The 24,357-nt window shown below is 43.2% G+C and overlaps 1 protein-coding gene across 3 annotated transcripts in view; it reads left to right on the top strand.

Moving 5' to 3' along the window:
• Window positions 1-24,357, top strand: part of tbc1d22a (TBC1 domain family, member 22a) — a 211,892-nt gene that overhangs the window by 74,034 nt on the left and 113,501 nt on the right. The window contains exons 7-9 of one of the 3 annotated variants that reach the window (XM_014152782.2): window positions 4,675-4,803; window positions 7,372-7,434; window positions 12,088-12,202. In XM_014152782.2, coding sequence (XP_014008257.1) covers window positions 4,675-4,803; window positions 7,372-7,434; window positions 12,088-12,202 — 307 coding nt within the window. Of the gene's footprint in view, window positions 1-4,674; window positions 4,804-7,371; window positions 7,435-7,883; window positions 7,950-12,087; window positions 12,203-24,357 lie in introns of all 3 variants that reach the window. The other 2 variants (XM_014152781.2, XM_014152784.2) reach the window with 2 other exon arrangements.

Below are 24,357 nucleotides of genomic sequence, written 5' to 3'. Positions count from 1 at the left end.
TACCCCAAACAACTCAAGTAGTACTTGCAAGTATTTTTACTTAAGTACTTTACACCACTGCTACCGGTAACCTTCATAATGAAAAATTGTGTGACAAGTGAAATGAAGAACGTGATCTTCCTTTTCTCCTAATGTATTGCACAAGTTGACTGCAGGTATTTACTTAAAGTAGCTATATATATTCACATTCATATATTTTTTTTTTAAAGAAATAGTTACAATGGTATTGATCATATTAGGAAAAACATCCTGTGGCCCAATTACAGAGGAGGAACTTTTTTTAAATTTAAAATTGTATTTATTTTACCTCTATTTAACTAGGCAAGTCAGTTAAGAACAAATTCTTATTTTCATTGACGGCCTAGGAACAGTGGGTTAACTGCCTTGTTCAGGGGCCAGAACGACAGATTTTTACCTTGTCAGATCGGGGGATTCGATCTTACAACCAGTTGAGGTATATCAAACCGTTTTTGATGTGCTCAGAGGTCCGTTATTAGTTTTAACCACTCTTATAAAAATGGTTGATTATCAAATACTGAACAAGGCCTGATTTCACTATTACTGAAACACGACCCAGGTGGTAAATACAGTGTATTCAGATGCCTTTTTTCACATTTTGTTACGTTACAGCCTTATTCTAAAATTGATTACATTGTTTGTTCCTCTCATCAATCTACACACAATACCCCATAATGACAATGCAAAAACAGGTTTTTAGAAATGTTTGAAAATGTATTAAAAATAAAAAACTGAAATCGCATATACATACTGTAAGTATTCAGACCCTTTACTCAGTACTTTGTTGAAGCACCTTTTGGCAGCGATTCCAGCCTCAAGTCTTCTTGGGTATGACGCTACAAGCCTGGCACACCTGTATTTGGGGAGCTTCTCCCATTTATTCTCTGCAGATCCTCTCAAGCTCTGTCAGGTTGAACAGGGAGCGTTGCTGCACAGCTATTTTCAGGTCTCTCCAGAGAAGTTTGATCAGGTTCTAGTCCAGGCTCTGGCTGGGCCACTCGAGGACATTCAGAGACTTATCCCGAAGCCACTCCTGGGTTGTCTTTGTTCAATATGGTCGTTGGCCTGTTGGAAGGTGAACCTTTGCCCCAGTCTGAGGTCCTGAGCGCTCTGGAGCAGATTTTAATCAAGGATCTCTCTATACTTTGTTCTGTTCATCTTTCCCACGATCCTGTCTCCCAGTCCCTGCCGCTGATAAACATCCCCACGGCGTGATGCTGCCACCACCATGCTTCATCGTACGGATGGTGCCAGGTTTCCTCCAGACGTGACGCTTGGCATTCAGGCCAAAGAGTTCAATCTTGGTTTCATCAGACCAGAGAATCTTGTTTCTCAAGTTCTGAGAGTATTTAGGTGCCTTTCGGAAAACTCCAAGCGGGCTGTCGTACCTTTTTCTGAGGAGTGGCTTCCGTGTGGCCACTCTACCATAAAGGCTTGAGTGTTGAAGTGCTGCAGAGATGTTTGTCCTTCTGTAAGGTTCTCCCATCTCCACAGAGGAACCCTAGAGCTCTGTCAGAGTAACCATCAGGTTCTTCAACACCTTCCTGACCAAGGCCCTTCTCCCCTGATTGCTCAGTTCTAGGAAGAGTCTTGCTGGTTCCAAACTTCTTCCATTTAAGAATGGAGGCCACTGTGTTCTTGGGGACCTTCAATGCTGCAGAAATGTTTTGGTACCCTTCCCCAGATCTGTGCCTCAACACAATCCTGTCTTGGAGCTCTACGGACCGATGTGTGCCTTTCCCAATCATGTCCAATCAATTGAAGTTACTACAGGTAGACTCCAATCGGGCGGTAGGTGGCCTAGTGGGTAGGAATGTGGGCTTGATCGAATACCGGAGCTGACAAGGTAAAAATCTTTAATTTTGCCCCTGAGCAAGGCAGTTACCCCACTGATCCTTAGGTTAGAATGACGTGGATGTTGATTTAAGGCAGCCCCCTTACCTCTCTGATTCAGAGGGGTTGGGTTAAATGCGGAAGGCACATTTCAGTTGAATGCATTTAGATGTACAACTGACTAGGTATCCTCCTTTCCAATCAAGTTGTAGAAACATCAAGTATGATCAATGGAAGCAGGATGCACCTTAGCTCAATTTCGAGTCTCCCAGCAAAAGGTCTGAATACTTATGTTAAAGTATTTGTGTTCTTTTCATTTTTAACACATTTGCAAAAATGTCTAAACCAATTTTCTCTTTGTCATTATGGGGTATTGTGTGTAGATTGAGGAACAAAATGTGTTAAATCCGTTTTAGAATAAGGCTGTAAGGAAACAAAAAGTGAAAAAAGTCAGATTTCTGAATGCACGATATAAAGATCTAGTCCTTTAAAATTGGAGGCCCTTACACTTTAGTGTTGTGATGCAAAAATTCTAGCAAAATGCATAGCGCATAGAATTAAAGTTATTTTGGGATATTATTCATCTTAATCAGGTATATTTTTTACATGGACAATAGATTAAAGATAATATAAGACAAGTACTGGAAACAATAGAACACTATGAAAAATCCAGGAAACCAGGCCTGGTATTCATAGCTGACTTTCAAAAAGACTTTTGATAAAGTACGACTGGAATTTATATATAAATGCCTGGAATATTTCCATTTTGGAGAATCTCTTATACAATGGGTTAATGTTATGTATAGTAACCCAAGTTGTATAATATTAAATAACGCCTACTTCTCATAGTATGAAACTGTCGAGGAATAAAACAACGTTGTCCACTATCGGCATATCTATTTATTATGGCCATAGAGATGTTGGCTATTAAAATCACATCCAACAATAATATTTACGGGTCTACAAATCCAGGGCATGAATACAAAAGTGTCATTGTACGCTGCTGATTCATGTTTTCTTTGAAATCCACAATTTGGAACCCTCCATCGCCTCAGAGGATCTAGATAATTTTTCTAACCTCTGGAGGCCTTGAGGCCGATATGTAAAGCTTAATAAAGGGCAGTGATACTAGCAAGAGCAGTGTGCGGGTTTCTTCTTCTTTCTCTCATATTATCCAATTGTTACCATGCACCTGCAATAAAGATAGCTCAGATGTGCGAGTGCCTTTTGAATAGAAAGTCAGCAAAAATAGATGCGATCTTGCTACCATGGAAAGAACAATACCTGTCTGTTTGTGGAAAAATCACCCTGATTAACTCGTTAGTCATATCCCAGTTTACCTATTTGCTTATGGCCTTGGCTATACCTAACAACTTTTTTTTTAAACTAATATGTGCAAAAAATATTACATTTTATTTGGCATGGCCAGACAGACAAAATTAAACGGTTATGTTTATATAATGAATATGAATTCGGAGGGCAGAAAGGATTACATTTTAAAGCATTAGACCTCTCACTAAAGGTTTCAGTCATACAAAATCTATACTTATATCCGAACTGGTTCTCTGGCAGATTAGTAAGAATGGCTCACCCCGTGTTCAAGAATGGCCTTTTTCTCTTTATTCAGATTACAGCTCCAAAATAGCGGTATTTTTAAAACAAGCCTTAGAAAGTTGCAATATCAGTTTAACCCACCAGAAAAGACAGAAAAATTATTACAACAAATATTATGGTTAAGCTCAAATATGCTAACTGATAGAAAAACATCATTTAATATATTTATTTTTATAAACAAAACCGGTATAATTTTTTCTAAATGATATCTTAGATACAACTGGTAGAGTTATGTCACACATGCAGCTAACAAAAATATATGGAAATGTCTGCTCTATCTAAAATGCCAACCAACAAGTTGCAGCGTTACCTCAAAGATGGAAGGGGAGAAAGTAGTGAAACTTGTCTGTCGGCCCTGCATTAAAGACCAAATTGGTTAAAGAAAATTGTGATAAGGAAAAAAGTATACCAATTTCAGTTAAGGACCAAAAAATTGGCAGCTTTGCCATACTGATTTTCGATGGACCTGTTCAATGGCTCATGGTTTATGAACTGATACACAAAACAACGCCAGATTGAAAACTTTAGTTTTTCAATTAAAATTGTTGTACAAAATTCTTACAACCAATAGAATGTCATATGTGGGTGATACAACCGTACCAGCTCTACAGATTTTGCTGTGAAGCGACAGAATCATTAGATCAGTTGTTTAAGTACTATCCATATGTAGCTTGTTTTTGGTCGCAGGAATGGCTTAAGAATGCAACATTTACCTGGAGTTAACTCTGCACATTGCATTGCTGGGTGATCTGAAAAGTCAGTCAATTGATCAATAATATAATAATACGCTTACCAAAAATGTTTTATCTTTTAATTTACAATCTGTAGAAACAGAGAATAGAAAGGTTCAGAATTTTTGTTGAACATCACATCGCAGTTGAAAAATTAATGGCAAATTGAGAGAGAGAGAGAGATGGGAGGGGTTGAGGGTAGCTGACGGATGTGACTAAAAACAAACAAAAGATAACTAATCTAAAATATACTCCGTCCGTAAAATGTTTATAGTATGTATAATCTGGAAGTAGAATCCTAGGTGGTGTTGTCCATTTAGTTTACTCCAATTTGGGGAGCGGTGGTAGGGTTAGGGGAAAATAATAAAGAAAATCTAAAACATATTTTTTTTTTTAAAGGAGTGGAACTGGCTTCTAGGTCTTGAGTTGAGTTTGAGGAGCCTATGCTATCCTAACTGTTCTAGTGTACTCTTCCCAGGGTTACCTTCCTGCCAACACAGAGAGGAGAGAGAGCACGCTACAGAGGAAAAGACAGGAATACTTTGGTTTCATAGAACAGTACTACGACTCGCGCAACGACGAGCACCACCAAGACACGTACAGACAGGTAAGGACACTATGTATGACTACACACACAGTCACATTCTGTCACTCTTTATTTCTTTCTCTCCCTCTTTCTCTCCTCTTCCCCCGTCTTTCTGTATACCTATATCCAATGAGACATTTTATTTTATTTAACCTTTATTTCACTAGGCAAGTTAGTTAGGAACAAATTCTTATTTACAATGACTGCCTACCCTGGCCAAACCCGAATGACGCTGGGCCAATTGTGCGCCGCCCTATGGGACTCCCAATCACGGCCGGTTGTGATTCAGTCTGGAACTGAACTAGTGTCTGTAGTGACGCTTCTAGCACTGATACAGTGTCTTAGACCGCTGTGCCACTCAGGAGCCCATGCACTCATATATTGAGAGCAGTCTGTCTATCCTAAGCTCAGCTCCTCCACAGTTCATCCGTTCCGGTGGTGGATAAATATAATTCCTCCTCGGCTATCTACAGTTCAGACCCCTTCACCTCAGTGACGGCAGACATATTCATTTGTGCAGATAGAATGGGCTGTCCTGTGGGTGTAAATCCCCAAGCCCTCTTACCAGCCATTTCTCTTTGTCCCTGATGTGTTGGTTCTCCCACAGCCCAGACTAGCCAAGCCACTGCCAGTCAGCGGCCGCGAGGCTGCATTACAGATCCAGTTATACGGTGATAAGTGGTTTTTCATGCTGCTCTCCTCTCACATAGCAGTGCCACAATGGAGTCTAGACAAGAATGACCCTCTCTCTCTTTCTCTCAAAAAATGGCCCTTCTCTCTCTCTCTCTCTCAAAACATGGCCCTCCCACCCTCGCTCTCTTTCTCGCGCTCTCTCTCTCTCACTAAATGGCCCTCCTCCCACCATTGGTGTCAGACTCTCTCTCTCTCTCTCTCTCTCTCTCTCTCTCTCTCTCTCTCTCTCTCTCTCTCTCTCTCTCTCTCTCTCTCTCTCTCTCTCTCTCTCTCTCTCTCAATAAATGGCCCTCCTCCCACCATTGGTGTCAGACTCTCTCCCTCCCTCTTTTTATCAGGGAAATCACTTCTGCTGACACACATATGTTTTACTATCCTTGTGGGGACCTAAAATTATTTTCCCTAAACTTAAAATAGCCTTTGTCCTTGTTTTACTATCCTTTTGGTGATTTCCGGTACCCACGAGGATAGTAATACATGCACGCATGATATTTACTATGTGGTGTGTTGTCGATATTTACTATGGTGCGACAATATTTACTATGCTGAGATCAACAACCGTTTCCAGCTAGAGTAAGTTGAAGAGAGGTAAGTCCTCTCTTTGCCTTTAAGAAAATGACTGATATTTACTTTAAAATGGGAGAGTTTTAGGCTTCCAGCAGACTGTTCTTCTCTACACTGATCTCAGTTCTGTGTTCAGTGGCAGAGGATGTTTTCTGTCTGATCACAGGCTCCCTGCTGTTCCTGAGTCAGCACTCAACTTCCTGACTTTAGCAGTGCAAGACCTGTGACTGTCTGTTCCCCAGTCTCTCTTCTGTAACTCCTCTCATCTCCCTACAGTAGTCTCTCTGTTTTTGTACATGGATCTCTCGCCCTCTCGCTCACTCACACTCCCCCTCTCACTCCAACTTTCTCTTTCAATCAAATATATTTATAAAGCCCTTTTTACATCAGTGGATGTCACATAGTACTTATACAGCAACCCAGCTTAAAAACCCAAAGAGCAAGTAACGGTGGCTAGGAAAAACTCCTTAGAAAGGCGCTCCTCCCACACTCTCAGGAGGGGACTCTCAGGTGCTCCCTCCCACACTCTCAGGAGGGGACTCTCAGGCGCTCCCTCCCCCACTCTCAGGAGGGGACTCTCAGGCGCTCCCTCCCACACTCTCAGGAGGGGACTCTCAGGTGCTCCCTCCCACACTCTCAGGAGGGGACTCTCAGGCGCTCCCTCCCACACTCTCAGGAGGGGACTCTCAGGTGCTCCCTCCCACACTCTCAGGAGGGGACTCTCAGGCGCTCCCTCCCACACTCTCAGGAGGGGACTCTCAGGCGCTCCCTCCCACACTCTCAGGAGGGGACTCTCAGGCGCTCCCTCCCACACTCTCAGGAGGGGACTCTCAGGCGCTCCCTCCCACACTCTCAGGAGGGGACTCTCAGGCGCTCCCTCCCACACTCTCAGGAGGGGACTCTCAGGCGCTCCCTCCCACACTCTCAGGAGGGGACTCTCAGGCGCTCCCTCCCCCACTCTCAGGAGGGGGACTATCAGGCGCTCCCTCTCACATCTACTGCATTTTTTTTTTTACTTGAATGTTACATTCTTAGTCAGAGGCTTCATATTTCATACAGTCACATTTCTGTACTATATCCTGTTGAATTGTCTCATCTTGATGTCTGTGTAGCAGTATGTACTGTTTGTGAAAAACAGCCGTTTTTCCCCCTCCACATCTAGGGCTGGGAGAAAGTCCACTGTGGATATGTGTTCAGTTGAGTGTGTTAACTTATTTCCCTGGTGTGTGTACATTTGTGGGTATGTTGTGCACGGTCCGTGTGTGTATGCGTGACGACTGAATGTGTGTGTGTGCAATGTGTTTGCGTTTACTGTTTTGTCCACGCCACCAGATTCGTATAGACATCCCCCGGATGAGTCCGGAGTGTCTAATGCTGCAGCCTATGGTGACCGAGGTAAGACTGGTTAAAGGGGCTGCAGACCAACCCTCTCTCGCCAGCATGACACCGGTCCGGTTCCTTTCTGCCCTGCCAGTGTTTGTCCGTGTGTCTGCAGGCTCCAACTTCTGAACTGGGTGAAAGTGGCTCTCTGGTTTGACCAGGCTCTCCTCCACACATATGTGATGACCAGGTGTATGTGCTTGTGCCCTGCACTGACCCGCTGTGCTTCTATAGAGAAAATGTGGTTTGGTTTGCAGAGAGCTAGTGAGCCACACTACCTCTCCACCCAGTTCAGAAATATAGCCTAGGAGCTCCAGTTCTCTTCAGTTCTCTGCCGTCAGTACACGCCTTGGACCCTGAATCCAGTGCATCCACTAACCAGTGCTCTCTCTTCCTCTCTTCCCTCTCTGTGACGGCATATGATAACCTCAGCTGCTCCTCTGTTTTCTCTCTCCTCTCTGCAGATTCACATTGACATACCAAGAACTAATCCCCTTATTCCTCTCTTTCAACAAGCTTCTGTCCAAGAGGTGAGACCTTCTATACAGAACACACTGCCTACCCTGCCCAGGCAGTCATTCACCTAGACCTAGCGAATGTATGACAGCCTGTTCGTCGTCTTGTGTACACACTGCACCACGCATGCATGCACGTATACTCTCACACTCTTGACTACTAAAGAGTGGAAACCATCTGTTGTAATGGAATGTTCTTCGGTGCTTTTTTTGTATGCACTCTGGTATGAGGCTTTTTTTGCACTCTGGTATGAGTATTTTCGAAAACAAATTGTCATTGGATATAATGGAGTGTGTCTGCTTGTGTGTCCTGCATAAGTGTGTTCAGTATTGCGAGTCGCACCCCTCTTCTGCCATGTCCTCTATTGGCCTCTACCTCCGTTCCCCTCCCAGGCCACACTACTACCTCAGTGCTGTGAGAGATTACTAATGAATAGGCCAACCGTCCTCACACACACCCACCCCAATATCTGCATCTCCCTCTTTCTCCTTATACCTCTCTTTCTCTCTCCTTTGCCTCATTCTCTCTCCCTCTTCTATTTCTCTCTCTCTTCCCCTCTTCCTACTCTCCTCTTTCCTTCGTCCTACTGTTTTCCTTTCTTAATTGGGGATCATTTTTATTTCCGTCCCGAAATACCTTGGTATGGTGATGCATGCAACCGCAGAGCTGTCTAAAAACCACCAGTTTCAGTCTCTATTAGTTCTGATTGTCACAGTCTGTGTACATACAGTGCCTATAGAAAGTCAACACCTCCCTTGGATTTCTTCACATTTTATTGTGTTATAAGTGGGATGAAAACTGGCCACTCAGGAACATTCACTGTTTTCTTGGTAAGAAACGCTAGTGTAGATTTGGCTTTGTGCTGCAAGTTATTGTCCAGCTGAAAAGTGAATTCTTCTCCCAGTCACTGGTGTAAAGCAGACTGAAGCAGATTTTGCCTGTGCTTAGCTCCATCTCGTTTCTTTTCATCCTGAAAAACTCCAGTCTTTGCCAATGCCAAGCATACCCATACCATGATGCAGCCACCACCATGTTTGAAAATGAGGAGGCAGTTACTCAGTGATGTGTTGTTGGATTTGCCTCAGACATAAGGCTTAGCATTTAGGCCAAAATTGTTCATCCTTTGCGGTATTACTTTAGTGCCTTGTTGCATACATATGCATGTTTTGGAATATTCTTATTTTGTATATTTTTATTCTTTTCATTCTGTAATTTGTCAAATCACCACAATGTTTTTGATCCATCCTCTATTTTCTCCTATCACAGCCATTTAACTGTAGCTGTTTAAAATCCCCAATGGCCTCATAGTGACATTCCTCAACAGTTTCCCTCCTGTCTTGCAGCTCAGTTCAGGAGGACGACTGCATCTTTGATGTGTCTGGGTGGTTTAATACATCATCCACAGCATAATTGTGCTTAATTGTACCATGCTTAAAGAGACATTCAATGTCTGATTTGTTATTGGTATCCATCTACCGATCACTGCCCTTCTTCTTCCATTTGGAGAGAGAGTCATTTTCTTTTCACCTTTACATTACAGAGTATTTTGTGTAGGTCAATGACAAAACATTACAATTAAATACATTTAAATCTCACTTTGTAACGCAACAAAATGTGAAAAAAGTTGAAGTAGGTGTAGGCTTTCTATAGGCACTGTATGACTCTCCTGACACTGTAAATGACTGATTAATGCAACATTTAGTTTTTGTTAGGCACAGACATGGAATCTGTCTGTCACACCGTGTGGGTAGAGGTCCTCTCCCTAAGAGACCTACAGCACTGGACATGAAGTTGGCCTCGGTGGACCACTATGGCTGTAGACATGCTGTTCACACATTAGCAGTGAGCTAATGGGGACATGAAGCTAGAGCGAGAGAGAAGCACACGTGTGTGTGTGTGTGTGTGTTCGCGTGCATGTGTGTCCGTACATACATTTCTGTCTCTTCGTGATTTCCCTTGAGGAGGCAATGTAGCAGTGTGGGTGAAAAGAGAAGGATGAGGAGGGTGACAGGGGTGAAAGCCTAATGCTCATCCAAGCAAGTCGTGCTTTTATGCATGATCAAATTGAAATAATTCAGTGATGGTGCACTGAATTATGCACAAGATATTGGATTAAAACATACTTAACTCATCAGTCCTATGGTTTTTAGTAGGCTTTTGCCCCTTTTTTGAAATTATGTTTTTTCATCTGAGAGCTGTATTGTAAAGCTTGCCTTATCCCGGATCTGTAATAGCCAAGCCAAGCCAAGGACTTCACTACTACATTTTTGGGCAAAATAACATGGAGATCTGGGTCCAGTCTACTGACCACTCACTGTCATTGATTCCTTGCGCTTGTGGCTTGATGGGCAGCCTGTACACTGCATAACCATAACATAACACACTGTCTGGACCTAACCCTCACACACTGACACTGTTCAACCCTGTCCTCTCCTGATCACACATTGACCCCCATCTAATCAGTTACCACCGTGAGGTCAACGTACTTCATCTGTGACTCTGCTGCTGCTGTTGTTCCATTGATTTATTTAGAATGATTTATTATTCTGGCTTCAGGCAATGTCTTTCAGCCTCTTCAGTCTCTTATTGAAGCTCAGGAGCTGCCTTGGAGTGGTCAGGGTGAAGGGTGTCTGCAAAGCAAATAAATGGATAAGTGTTCACTATTGGCCTCTCTTCCTCTCTCTCTGGCCATTGATTTCCTCCACCTGGTTTAGTGTTTAAGTTCCACCCTCTGATTGGGCTTCTGACCATGAATTCTGGCTGCAGGGAGATGAGGAGCAAGAACGTGGGTTGTTTCAGGGAGGGAGAGGACCAAAAGAGGAGAGCGAAGTTGGGGGAGGCAAAGGGAATGACATAGATGAGGAGAGAAGGGAGGGTGGGCTGTTAAAGGGAGAAACTCACATTAGGACTCCCCCTTTACTCCTCCTTCTCCTCCCCACCCCACTTTGATAGATGTGACTTTGATGATGAAAGCAGGGGGGGCAGCAGTAGGGAGATGTTTATCCCATACATGTCCATGTAACGGCATTTTAAAAGGACCGCGCCAAACCATACCGGCTAGCATAACACGCCAGCACCCCAGGCAGCCAACCAACATGTTTTTTGAGGCCGGGGCGATCACAATTTTTGAGAAATGTGTTTATTTAGAAAAATGACAAACATGGCGTCCGAGAAAGCGCTCTGCATGTGTGATGCATCGCAGAACATGGGCACAGACATTCCGGGGGCCAGACTAGAAGAGGGAAGAGAAAGAGAATAAAAATATAAATATGCATCTCAAATGGCAACCTATTCCCTATATAGTGCACTACTTTTGACCAGCATGCTATGGGCCCTGGTCAAAAGTAATTTGTGTGGTTGATTTGCGCTGAACTTCAAGCCTCCTTTAATTCTTGAGGGGCTGACAGCAGCAAGGTGAAACATTTAAAACCCTCGTAGACCAAGCCTGTAACGAAGATGGAAGTGTCTGCCTTGCAGAATAGATTAGAGAACGAAGAAAAGAAAGGACAAAAGAAAGTTCTTGATCCAGCAGTAGTAAAGAGGCAGATGGGTCCAACCCGGCGATGAGAAATTGATGTTGAAGTGTCGTGTGTTCTTCAGTTCCAAGAACATTAATAGGACATTCTGGAACACACTCCAATTTCATGTCACCGCTCACCACACATGCTTGTCCTATACTCTTCTGTCTAATTTCCTCACTTCTCTAACACAATCAAACCTTTATGTCATCGATTAAAACATGCATTATTTGTAACTTAATCCGATATTGCTCTTTGATTGGTGGGCATGGAATGGGGCTATTCTGTGTTGGTTTGAAACCATCGTGTGACCTTGTTAAAGGAAGTCTAACATTAAAACAGAAGTAAATCTACATTATTCACTGTTTTACATGGATTTGTCTTCTGTAGCATGTCTGTTCCTCTTTAGGCATGTCGTAGATGTCTAGATTGACTTTATCGTCCTTGAATTGGACTTTGACTAGCACATCAAAACAAGCAAGCTTACTTATTGTACTCAATTTACAAATACTGTTTAAACACAAAAGCTTGTGTATAATGATTCTAGAAGTAGCTTCCATGTTCCTCTGTGTACTGTGCACTATACACAGGTGTGTGTGTGTGTGCTGACTGTGTTCCTCCGTCTGTCCGTCAGATCTTTGAGCGTATCCTGTTCATCTGGGCTATCCGCCACCCGGCCAGCGGCTACGTGCAGGGCATCAACGACCTCGTCACGCCTTTCTTCGTTGTCTACGTCTTTGAGTACATCAGTGAGTCCCTCGTCGTCCCTCTTCATCCACCCTCCTCTTCCTCTGTCCTCTTCTTACTCCCTCCTCTCTTCCCTTACTGAAGGGATGAGCCAAAGCCAAAGACTAGATAATGTGTTTGTAGGTTGGTGAGTCCCTCTCTTCCAGCCGCTTCTCATTTTAAGGGAAAAATCCTATTTTTTTGCTTCCATCACTGGAATAGATAGCCAAAGACTAGATGGTAGTGTATGCGTTTGAATTCAAGTACATCAGTCCCTCCGCTTCCCTCACTCCAATACCAAGCCGTGAAGAGATACTAGTTTAAATGTTTTAATAAGCTCTCCTCTCACAATAGAGCTTGCTTGGATCCCTGCTGTGTGAGTTTATGTGTAAATGATTTGTTATGAATGTTTCATTACATTGAGGACTTAATGTTCTCTTGTGTTGTGTAAACTGAACTGAGCCTCAAACATTGATATGCAGAGAGTAAAGTATCTCAAATGATGTGTGTGTGAGTGAGGGTGGGGTTAGGGGGGAGTGTGTGTTTGTGCTCCTAGATGATGAATAAATGGCTGCTCTGCCACTCCAGGGGGTGCTCTAAAGGCATGGTGAGAAGGTGGGTTGTGAACCCGGGGGATTGCAGTTGTTTGCTTACTGAAGCGTGAAACAGAAAATAGTTGATTTCTGTTGCCTTTGACTACCCTCTCTTTCCTTGTCTTTGACTCAGGCCCTGTCTGTCTGTCTGTCAGATCCTCAAAGTCTCCTGGCCTGCTTTGCACTGTTTCTATCCATCTTCATGTGCTGTCTGCTGATGAGCTTTGAAAGCTTACAAAGCCAACAAACCTTCAAACGTGCTCTGCCTGAAACGTAACATGATGGTTTGATGTGCTGTCTGTTGTTTTTGTTTTTTGAGAGAGTAAGAGAAAGAGAGGGATAGAGCGATTTTGGGGTGTTCATGCCGGGAAATGATCAGGCTAATTTCGCTTCTGTCTGAAGCTTTCTTTCGCTCGCTTTCTCCCTCACACACACACACACACACACACACACACACACACACACACACACACACACACACACACACACACACTAACCTGTATACGCACACTCACTCAGTTCAACTTTTGATGGTGCTGCGTCACAGCTAGCTGGCAGCCATTTATTATTACCCAGTATTCTACGGGGCCGAATGAGGGCTGACGTTGGAGTGAATGCACGTTAAATAAAGTTAGATTTTATCCCTTTCATTCATTTCAGTCACGCTGAGATGTTCACTCTCCATCACTTTGGGATGAAAAGGAAGAACTCTCCATCACTGAATAAAGAAGAAGTCTGAGGGTTGGAGATTTCAGATATAATTGAAAGCTGTTAGTTTAGGTCATCTCTTTCTGAGGCAGATTCTCTTTGTCTGTGTGTGTGTGTGTGTGTGTGTGTGTGTGTGTGTGTGTGTGTGTGTGTGTGTGTGTGTGTGTGTGTGTGTGTGTGTGTGTGTGTGTGTGTGTGTGTGTGTGTGTGTGTGTGTGTGTGTTGGACTTGGCTTTAATGTCTGGATCTTGTCAGAAAGCTCCACTGACTAGCTGGATCAGTCTGTCTTTAAAGGAAATGGATGGGTTCGAAAGCTCCTAATTACTTTTTCTTCGGTAGCATTTCACAAGGTGTTAGTACAAGCCCTTACGGGACATTACTGTTCTTGAAGGCAATGCTGCTTTGTATTGTAGCTGATTTTCATTAAATGAGTATTGAGGAGGAGGATGAAAGGAGGTATGTGTGTTAGTGTGTTTGCGTGTGTGCGTGTGTGTGTGTGTGTGTGTGTGTGTGTGTGTGGTTTTTCAGCAGCGTTTGCAGTAGTAGCAGCCATAGCGTGATTCGTACTCACTGGATTGTGCTGGTTGAATCCCTATGTGTTAAAGATGCATGATGACAGGGATGTAATAGAAGGGCCAGTAAGTCATGCTGTGTTGTGCCTGCTGCTGTTAGGTACCATGCATTATAGAGCTTGCCAGCTTGTAGTCCTAAAACCCGGATATGAGTTACCTCTGGTTCATTCAGCTGCTCCTATGGGGAAAATGAACGGGGAAAGAATAGGGTTTTGGGATGAACACCGAAAATAATGTCCGACATTAACACAGGCTTAGGAGATCTACGTTTTGTTCTATGAGATAATATCAGTCAGTTAACATGACCTTTATGAATTATGAAGCCTTTTGTGCTTTTTTTTTAATTATGGAAACGCTTCAAAATTCACAAAAGGTGACTTTAGCTGATGAAGATTCTCATAGAACAAAACGTATATAGATCTCCTAAGCCTGTGTTTGCCACAGACCTTATTCTCAGCGATTATCCAAGAACTCCATTCATTTGCCCAAAAAAAGATGCAATTGCTATTGCTCTTGATAGAAGAACAGAAGGGGTTTTCCCCCTTTGCTATGCACACACGTCTCTCAGAAGCGTGGGTTTGTTTGCGGTAGTCAGTAGGCCTACATAATGTAGCGGTAGCATGTTGGCTATAGGCTTTTGTAGTGTACTGTAATACACTGCTTAACCTGTCACTCTGCCTGACCACTAGGGGCAGTGTATAATCTACCTTCAGAAAGTATTCATATCCCTTGACTTAATCCACATTTGTGACCGACCGGCTCGATTTGGTCCGATGTAGCAACATATTAAATTATGTTTTTTACATTGGATGAAAGTAGAGACTAGAAAGTTGTAGAGCTGGAAAATTGTATATCATACACTACAGTTGAGGAACAATGGGAAAGTAATTCTGCTTTGAAACTTTTGGTAACTCCACTTCTGAGAAAAAAGCCCTTGAATGTTTTAGTACAACTACTGGATAGCTCTTCTTTGTCTACACCCATTCAGCATCATTTACACTCTCTTAAAGATAATCTTCTCCTTAATGCAACCGCTGTGTCAGATTTCAAAAAAGCTTTACGGTGAAAGCACACCATGCAATGATCTGAGTACAGCGCTCAGCCACCAAAACAAGCCATACAGTTACCCGCCATGTTGCGGAGTCAGTAAAAGTCAGAAATAGCGTTATAAATATTCACTTACCTTTGAGGATCTTCATCGGAATGCACTCCCAGGAATCCCAGTTCCACAATAAATGTTTGTTTTGTTCGATAAAGTTAATCTTTGTCCAAATACCTCCTTTTTGTTTGCACGTTTAGTTCACTATTCCAAATGCACAAGGCGCGGGCACCAAGTCCAGATGAAAAGTCAAAAACGTTCCATTACAGTTTTTAGAAACATTATTGTTTTTGTGATGTTTTTATCATAAATCTTCAATAATATTCCAACCGGACAATTCCTTTGTCTTTAGAAATGAAAGGGAACGGAGCTCGTGCTCACGGCTGCGCGCGTGACTAAACTAAAGGCTTTCAGCCAGACCACTGGTTCAAACAGCTCTTATTCGCTCTCCTTTCACAATAGAAGCCTGAAACAATGTTCTAAAGACTGTTGACATCTAGTGGAAGCCTTAGGAAGTGCAATCTGACCAAATTTACACTGTATATTGGATAGGCAATCACTTGAAAAACTACAAACCTCAGATTTCACACTTCCCGGTTGGATTTTTCTCAGGTTTTCGCCTGCCATATGAATTCTGTTATACTCACAGACATCATTCAAACAGTTGTAGAAACTTCAGTGTTTTCTATCCAAATATACTAATAATATGCATATCTTAGCCTCTGGGCCTGAGTAGCAGGCAGTTTACTCTGGGCACGCTTTTCATCCGACCGTGAAAATACTGCCCCCCAGCCCAGAGAGGTTAAGCCTTAGCTCAACCCATCTATTTAAGGATTCACATGTAAGGCCATGTGCTAAACAGAGTAAGGTAGTGTAGTAAACAACCAAAGATTTCAAGAGTAAAAGTGATCTAGTAGCAAAAATCCACTTTACCTAGTCCAATAGATGATAAACCCAATCACCCCCAACTAGATTCAATGTTAGCTAGCTAGTTTTGTATTCTGTACAGGCTTTCTTTTCACTCTGTCAATTAAGTTAGTATTGTGGAGTAACTACAATGTTGTTGATCCATTCTCAGTTTTCTCCTATCACAGCCATTCAATTCTGTAGCTGTTTTAAAGTCACCATTGGCATCATGGTGAAATCCCTGTGCGGTTTCCTTACTCTCCTGCAACTGAGTTAGGAAGGACGCCTGTGTTTTGTAGTGGGGTACAGAAACGGGGTACTCATTTAAAATCATGTTAGAATCACTCTGTTTGCAATAATAGTGTTTATCTAACTTATGTTTTGTGCTGCTGCTGTGCTGCTGTCATGTGTTGCTACAATGCTGTGTTGTCATGTGTTGCTGCCATGCTATGTTGTTGTCTTAGGTCTCTCTTTATGTAGTGTTGTGGTGTCTCTCTTGTTGTGATGTGTGTTTTGTCCTATGTATTTTTATTTGTAAAAAAAAAACATTTTTGCCCCCGTCCCTGCAGGAGAAATTTTGGTAGGCCGTCATTGTAAATAAGAATTTGTTCTTAAATTATGTGACTTGTTAGGCACATTTTTACCGCTGAACTTATTTAGGTTTACCATAACAAAGGGGTTGATAACATATTGACATACGACATTTCAGCTTTTGAATGGTTTGTAAAAAATATTGAAAAACATCATTCCACTTTGACAAAATAATTTCATTCAGGCTGTAACACAAGAAAATGTGGAAGAAGTTGAGGGGTGTCAATCATTTCTGGAGGCACTGTAACACCAGAAAGGGGTGTAAAAGATGCGAGGAAGTTGAAGGGTGTCAATAATTTCTGGAGGCGCTGTAACACCAGAAAGAGGTGTCGAAGATGTGAGGAAGTTGAGTGACATGCTGTGTGAAATGTGAATCACCGTTTCCTCTGTCAGAGAAATTATTAAAATGTTCACCTGCATTAGGTGTTTTTCTCTCTCATCAACACCATCTAAATACATCTGTCAGACAGGATCAAGGCTCCCCTTCCATCTGCATCTTCTCATATTGCCTTTGCTCTGTAGCAACGCTAAGCTATCACTTTTTTTGTCTCTATTTTTGTTCCTTTGTTGCTGCTAGTTTTCAAACAAATGTCTATCTTCCTTCCTTTGATGATGCAAGAACTAAGACATTGTGCTTCATGGAGGAACCAGTGGGTTGCTCGAGGGGGGGTTCATGCAGGAACCAATGGGATGCAACTGCAGCCCCGAATTGGTGGCTGCAATTGCACACTAATGCTTTTGGCTGCTTCCAAATCCACACACCAAGCCCCACCCACTGTCACTCGACCAGGCAGTTCCTGGTGCTCGAGATTCACTCTGCATTGAACAACAGCATACAGTTAAAATATTTTTCATACAAGAACGACACTGCTTTCCTCTTTGCGTCTCAATATAAGTCCACATTTTCTATATTATACTATTATTTGTTCAACAGTAATAGCCTGTGCATTATGTTGATTCCAGCTGTGAAAGTATCTGCCTTTCCCTGTTTCCCTGTCGGCTGCCAATTCTCTCCCTCTCCCCATTATGCGCACGGAGGAGGGAAAGATGGATTCTGAGAAGCACAAGCATATTACCGTTGCTCAAAATGCTCTTGAGAGAAAAATAGTTTTAAAGCAACTACTGTCTAGTTACAGAGAGGATAGTCATATCATTAATTTCTCTGTATTGAGTTCATGGCACCGCTTTGCAGCATGTGTAGGCTGTAATTAGTTTGGTGCGGTGTGTGCCATTTGCAGTGAATGGGCCTACATCAAGTAGCCTATAGGCCTAGCTCTGGAAAGTTTTTATAGGACACTGGCCTACATTTAGATTAATCAATTAGCCTGCATGGCAATCTAGCAACAATATCGTATTTAGAGTTAGCAATCTAGATAAGTGTTTTGAGTTCCCACTCCTTCAGGTGGTAAGTAATATTGCCTATAGGCCAATATGCACAAATATGTTGGCAAATGCTTTGAAGAGCCCTGCCTCTAATTTAAAGTAACTCTCCATAAAAAAATCGTATTTGTTGTGATCGAGCAAAATAGTTATTACCTTTTGTCTATTTCTCCCATATGTCCCTATCGCCCAGGTCTAGTATGGATCCTGTATTGGATTGGCTGAAGTTATTTAGGAGAGGACAGATGAGCTCTGGTGGTCTTTCTCTGATTGTCAGTGTGGACACTGGAGAGAGAGGCTCCGTGCTGTCAGAAGGAAGCTACACGTTTCCTGGAAGATGACCTACGGTAGTACTGCTGGGCTTTATACAGGAGCAGTAGGGATGTCAGTACAAAGTGAATGGAATAATATAACTTGTGTGAGTGAGTGTAGGGGTCTGGTCAGGAGTAATTAAGGGGGCTGCAGCAGGCAGTGTGCCAGTGGGCAGCAGGCAAGAACTCCATGATGGTGTCACAGCCAAGGAGTTATGCCAAGAAGTCATGGCGGAGAGGTGAGGGAAATTCATGTAATAATGAAGGGAGGAATGAGGTGAGCATTCAGTCCTGTCTGTCCAAGAGCTCTCGACTAAGTCCTGCCTGCTGGTCCTGGCACTGAGGGGTCAAGAGGGACAGTGAGTGACAGAGAGGAGCAGAGGCAGGGATTGGAAGAGAGAGGCTGAGAGAGGGACAGAGAAGGGAAGAGAGGGGAAGCAAGGAGCTCAGAGGGAGAAATCCCCCTTATTCGGATCCTCATTAGCTGTTGCAGAAGCTATTCTTCCTGGGGTGAAGCGACTCTCAGAAGTGACTCATCTTTCTTTTTTTTTCCTTTTTTACTTACTTTGACTTTTTCTCTACTTATATATTTGCTACCATGATTAGGGATAATCCTGAATGAATCGTGAATAATGATGAGTGAGAAAGTATCATCCCCCCCCAAAAATGCCAACTTCCCTTATTGTGATGGTGAGAGGTTAGTATGTCTTGGGGGTATGATATTTGTGCATCTGTAACCTTCTCACTCATCATTATTCAGGATTCATTCAGGATTATCCGTAATAATGGTAGCATCCACATTAATGTAGAAGTGTTAAGAAATGTTACTCCAAAATGACACATTATTTACCATTCATTTCTATTGGGCACAAAATTATCTGGAACAGAACCAAAACAAAGAGCAAATGCATCCAACAAATTTGTAGAGTCACAAGCTTGATGTAGTCAATGCGTGCTAGGAATATGGGACCAAATACTTCACTTTTTAGTACTTTAATACACGTGAGTTTGTCCCAATACATTTAGTCCCCTAAAATGGGTGGACTATGTACCAAAAGTGGTGTAATATCTTACCGTGTCACCCGATATGGATGAAAATACCCTCAAATAAAACCTGACTGTCTGCACTTTAACCTCATAGTCATGGTATCATTTGGAAATCCAAAGAGCTGGAGTAGAGAGCCAAAACAACAAAAATGTGTCACTGTTCCAATATTTTTGTAGCTCACGGTCTTAAGTGAACCAGGTCTCCATCATATGTCCACTTCAATCAAATCAAATGTTATTGGTCACATCCACGTATTTAGCAGATTTTATTGCGGGTGTAGCAAAATGCTTGTGTGCACTTACGAAATAGAAAATAATACATTGTGACGGAGCTGGCAAATACATGATTTATCAGGTTTCTAATCAGAATAATAAACCAGACGTATAGCCTAGCTCTGACGGAGTCTACACTGTATGCTGACGCATAGATATGAAGGTTGGTTTTAATAACAGCAACAGAACACTGTGAAAGAAGACCAAATAAGTGAAGAGAGTTAACCTGCTCTGCTCAGTGCTATCCTAGCAAGGCGTTAGCGTGGCTGGTTGGTGTACGGTCTGAGACCTAGCTGACACTGAGCATCTCAGACAGATGCTTTAAACAGAGTTTATGTAAACGGCGCTGAAACCATTTGCCCATTAGATGCCCCATGAATATGGAGTTAGTGTCTGTGATCAAACACGGGGCACTATAACTACAGGCACCGAGAGAAGAAGAGGAGAGAAGGACTCCTGCTGTATCTGGGACCCCCCCCCCCCCCACGTGTTATTTTATCCTTGTGGAAATCTAAAATGTATTTCCATTCAAAATCCTATTTTCCTTAAACTTAACCCTGAACTAAACCCCTAATCCTATCCATAAACCTAAGCCTAATTGTAACCCAACCCCTAAATCTTACCCCTAAACTTAAAATAGCTTTTGTCCTCATGGCGATGTGGGAAATGTACTCACGAGGGAGAATGTTCTGTGTTTTACTACCCTTGTGGGGATTTCAGGACCCCCTGAGGTAGGGTGTGTTGGTTCTCTGTCGTACTGATTGAGCAGAGGGTCAGTGGGGTGTGTTGGTTCTCTGTCGTGCTGATTGAGCAGAGGGTCAGTGGGGTGTGTTGGTTCTCTGTCGTGCTGATTGAGCAGAGGGTCAGTGGGGTGTGTTGGTTCTCTGTCGTGCTGATTGAGCAGAGGGTCAGTGGGGTGTGTTGGTTCTCTGTCGTGCTGATTGAGCAGAGGGTCAGTGGGGTGTGTTGGTTCTCTGTCGTGCTGATTGAGCAGAGGGTCAGTGGGGTGTGTTGGTTCTCTGTCGTGCTGATTGAGCAGAGGGTCAGTGGGGTGTGTTGGTTCTCTGTCGTGCTGATTGAGCAGAGGGTCAGTGGGGTGTGTTGGTTCTCTGTCGTGCTGATTGAGCAGAGGGTCAGTGAGGTGTGTTGGTTCTCTGTCGTGCTGATTGAGCAGAGGGTCAGTGGGGTGTGTTGGTTCTCTGTCGTGCTGATTGAGCAGAGGGTCAGTGGGTGTGTTGGTTCTCTGTCGTGCTGATTGAGCAGAGGGTCAGTGAGGTGTGTTGGTTCTCTGTCGTGCTGATTGAGCAGAGGGTCAGTGGGTGTGTTGGTTCTCTGTCGTGCTGATTGAGCAGAGGGTCAGTGGGGTGTGTTGGTTCTCTGTCGTGCTGATTGAGCAGAGGGTCAGTGGGGTGTGTTGGTTTTCTGTCGTGCTGATTGAGCGGGGGTTCAGTGGGGTGTGTTGGTTCTCTGTCGTGCTGATTGAGCGGGGGTTCAGTGGGGTGTGTTGGTTCTCTGTCGTGCTGATTGAGCAGAGGGTCAGTGGGGTGTGTTGGTTCTCTGTCGTGCTGATTGAGCAGAGGGTCAGTGGGGTGTGTTGGTTCTCTGTCGTGCTGATTGAGCAGAGGGTCAGTGGGGTGTGTTGGTTCTCTGTCGTGCTGATTGAGCAGAGGGTCAGTGGGGTGTGTTGGTTCTCTGTCGTGCTGATTGAGCGGGGGTTCAGTGGGGTGTGTCTTGTTGCTGAGTAGTTAATGAGAATAGGTTTGTTCGCCGTCTCCCATCGCCAGGCGCTGATTTTAGCTGATTAACATTCTTTATTTGCTCTAACGAGTCATTAAGTAATTACCTCGGCACGACCACTGGCATTCACTGGAGGTTTTCCCTCTTTCCTCCTCCTCTCTCATCCCCCTCTCTTCTATCGTTCTCTGGTGGAGTTCCTCATTGACCCAAGTTTGTGTCTAGTAGACTGATGTGGAAGGCAGGGAACAGTGCAGACACATCGTACTTATATGCAGTAGTAAAGAAATGTGCATCTGAAGTAGGCCTAGCAATTAGAAAGTAGACTCAAACTTTAGTTTTGTTTTTGCCTCTGTTGCTCTGTTTTTTAAATGATGGAAATTTAGAATCTGTTTTGCCTTGAGACACTTTTTTTCAATTCTATATTTATTACACAGTACTCATATTTGTAGTTTATTTCCATTTAAATAATTTTCTGAAATACAATACACAGTATCATCCTAAGCACAGAATCGTTCATATCACGTCTTGAAATATTTTCTTCAATAAGATGATGGAGAAGCTGACTCATTCAAATGGCCAGGATCTGAAACACCAGGTCTGATTTGAGACTTTCTCCACACATTTTCTCATCATTCCTTATTCCATAAAATGCGCTGGAGCCCGAGAATGATTCTGAAAAAACGCCTTGTCAAGAAGTTATACGTTCACCATTAATAATATTCACGGTTATTTAATATTTTGGGATTAAATTAATTCCTCTACTATAAAAAGGCATAAATTGGATTTCGGCGCAGATTTCTCGCCATGAAAAATTGCTCCTTTATCATTTTGTCACCCCGCTGAAATCCGATGCACTTGACCTGATGCAATTGAGATTGCCTTTTTGTTAAGAGAGACACTGTGCCATGCCACTTCATGAGTTGTTGCACCTTCCACTCATTCCACTCATTCCATGTCAATTTATTTGCGTCAGTTTTAATTCAGTGTAGCTACTTCACATTTATCAATTTGTCAATTAACATTCCACTCAGCCTCGTAGACCAAGGCTGCGTCCCCAATGGTGCCCTATTCCCTATATAGTGCATTACTTTTGACCGGGTCCCATAGGGCTCTGGTCAGAAGTAGTGCACTATGTAGGGAATAGGGCGCCAATTGGGACGTAGGGCGTAATACCTCACATTAACTGTACTTCTAATGATTTCTGTGAGACTGCAGATGAATATCTTAATGGATTGATCTTCTATATTTCACACACTAGAAATGTTCCCTCTTTTCCTCTTCTCACCCTCTTTTCTCCATTAGTGGCAACTCATCTAGACTGATGACTGTCTGTCCATCTCTGTCTCTGTCTGCAATAACAGGTTAAGTCAGTGGGGGATTGTGTGTGTTTTGTTACATTGTACGTTTTTTAAGTTTCAAGTGTTATTGTCACGTGCAGTACAGTGAAATGTCTTTCTTACAAGCTCTTTCCCAACAATTTAGTAGTCAAGTAAGCGGTAAGATGTGTAGACTATGATAGTGTTGACTAAAGAGCCTTCTCAGACATACAGTTACAGCCTAGTTCTCCCCACATTAGAGGTCTTCACGGGCCCCGTTCTGAAATGGACCTGGGGCTTTCCCACCCGGACCCGTTTTCATAAATACATTTTTAAAACAGAGACACGTTCCGAATGGACCCGTGGACAACTAGACCCTTTTTGTAAAGACCTGGTCGGATCCAGACCCAATTAGAGTGAGGGAAGCGGAAGAAAAGCTTTCTAAGCTACTTTTTTAACCGGAGCTGATACAGCGTGAGAGGAGGGCGAGAGAGGTGCCGCTCTAGGAGGCGGGGGATTGGGCATACTGTGAGCAAGTGACACGGGGAACAGGGAGGGAGAGACTAGAGACACCAACCAACCAACCAACCAACCATCATATGATTACGTAGTTACTGTCTTGACTGCATCAGACCGGGACAAGCTAGTTAAGATAGCTGCTTCCTCAATTAGCCTAGGTAGCTGTCTCATCCTACAGTTACAAATTAAAACAACTCCATTCAGAATATTAAGTAGCAGCCTACCTGTTGGCTCTTGGTCATTGTAGCCAATCCTTCTCCTTTAACTTATTCCGTCATTTTAATTCCATCTTCCATTGATTTGATATCTCCAAAATGTTCTGCACACGAGGCTCTGACTGTAGCCTATTGCTGCTTTGATGACTTATGATTGGCCAACAAAAACAACCGCCACGCTCCACTCGTGAACAGCAAGAGCAGCAGCATAAATTATATAATTTCTCTCTCTCTACTGCAGCAGTCGAGTTCGGCTTTGTACGGGCCCTTCCGGACAAGTCAGTTAAAATACACATACCAAATACCCTTGACAATCATTTCTATGTGGCAGTGAGATCCCTAGATAAAGAACTGGATCACTAGCCAAGCAACCAGCAGGCCACAGAGAGAACAGCAACAACATCTCTGCATCTTTAATGGCACCCTATTCCCTACTGTATAATGTGCACTACTTTTGACCAGTGCCAATTCAGATGCAGCCATCCAAACATATCTGAAATGCAGCTCTGCTCTCCTCTGCTCTGCTACTGTACCATCGCCATGGTTACGTGATTGCGGAGCAAGCGTTGGACGTTGGTAGGTGAACCGTACTGCTGGGTTGGTCGGGTGGAGAGGAGAGGCAGCTGTGTGTGTTCGCTGACTGTGTGGGCTGGGCTGGTGCTAGTCTGGTCTAGTCAAGTGCAAAGCCTATGGCTGCAGACAGTTATTTAGATCCTGTAGCTTGTGTCCACTGTAGGCTCTCATACGGTTGCTATTGGAGGAAGACACACAGAGAGTGAAGATCTTTGTTCATTATCTCCAAATATCTATTTCTTAAATCACAGATGGATTAACACCTCTCTCTCTCTCTCTCTCTCTCTCTCTCTCTCCTCTTTCTCTCATACAGTATAATTATGCTCCCAGCATCACTT

Source organism: Salmo salar, chromosome ssa17, assembly GCF_905237065.1.
Source record: "Salmo salar chromosome ssa17, Ssal_v3.1, whole genome shotgun sequence".
Taxonomy (NCBI): domain Eukaryota; kingdom Metazoa; phylum Chordata; class Actinopteri; order Salmoniformes; family Salmonidae; genus Salmo; species Salmo salar.
This window is presented reverse-complemented; position numbering and strand designations above follow the sequence as displayed.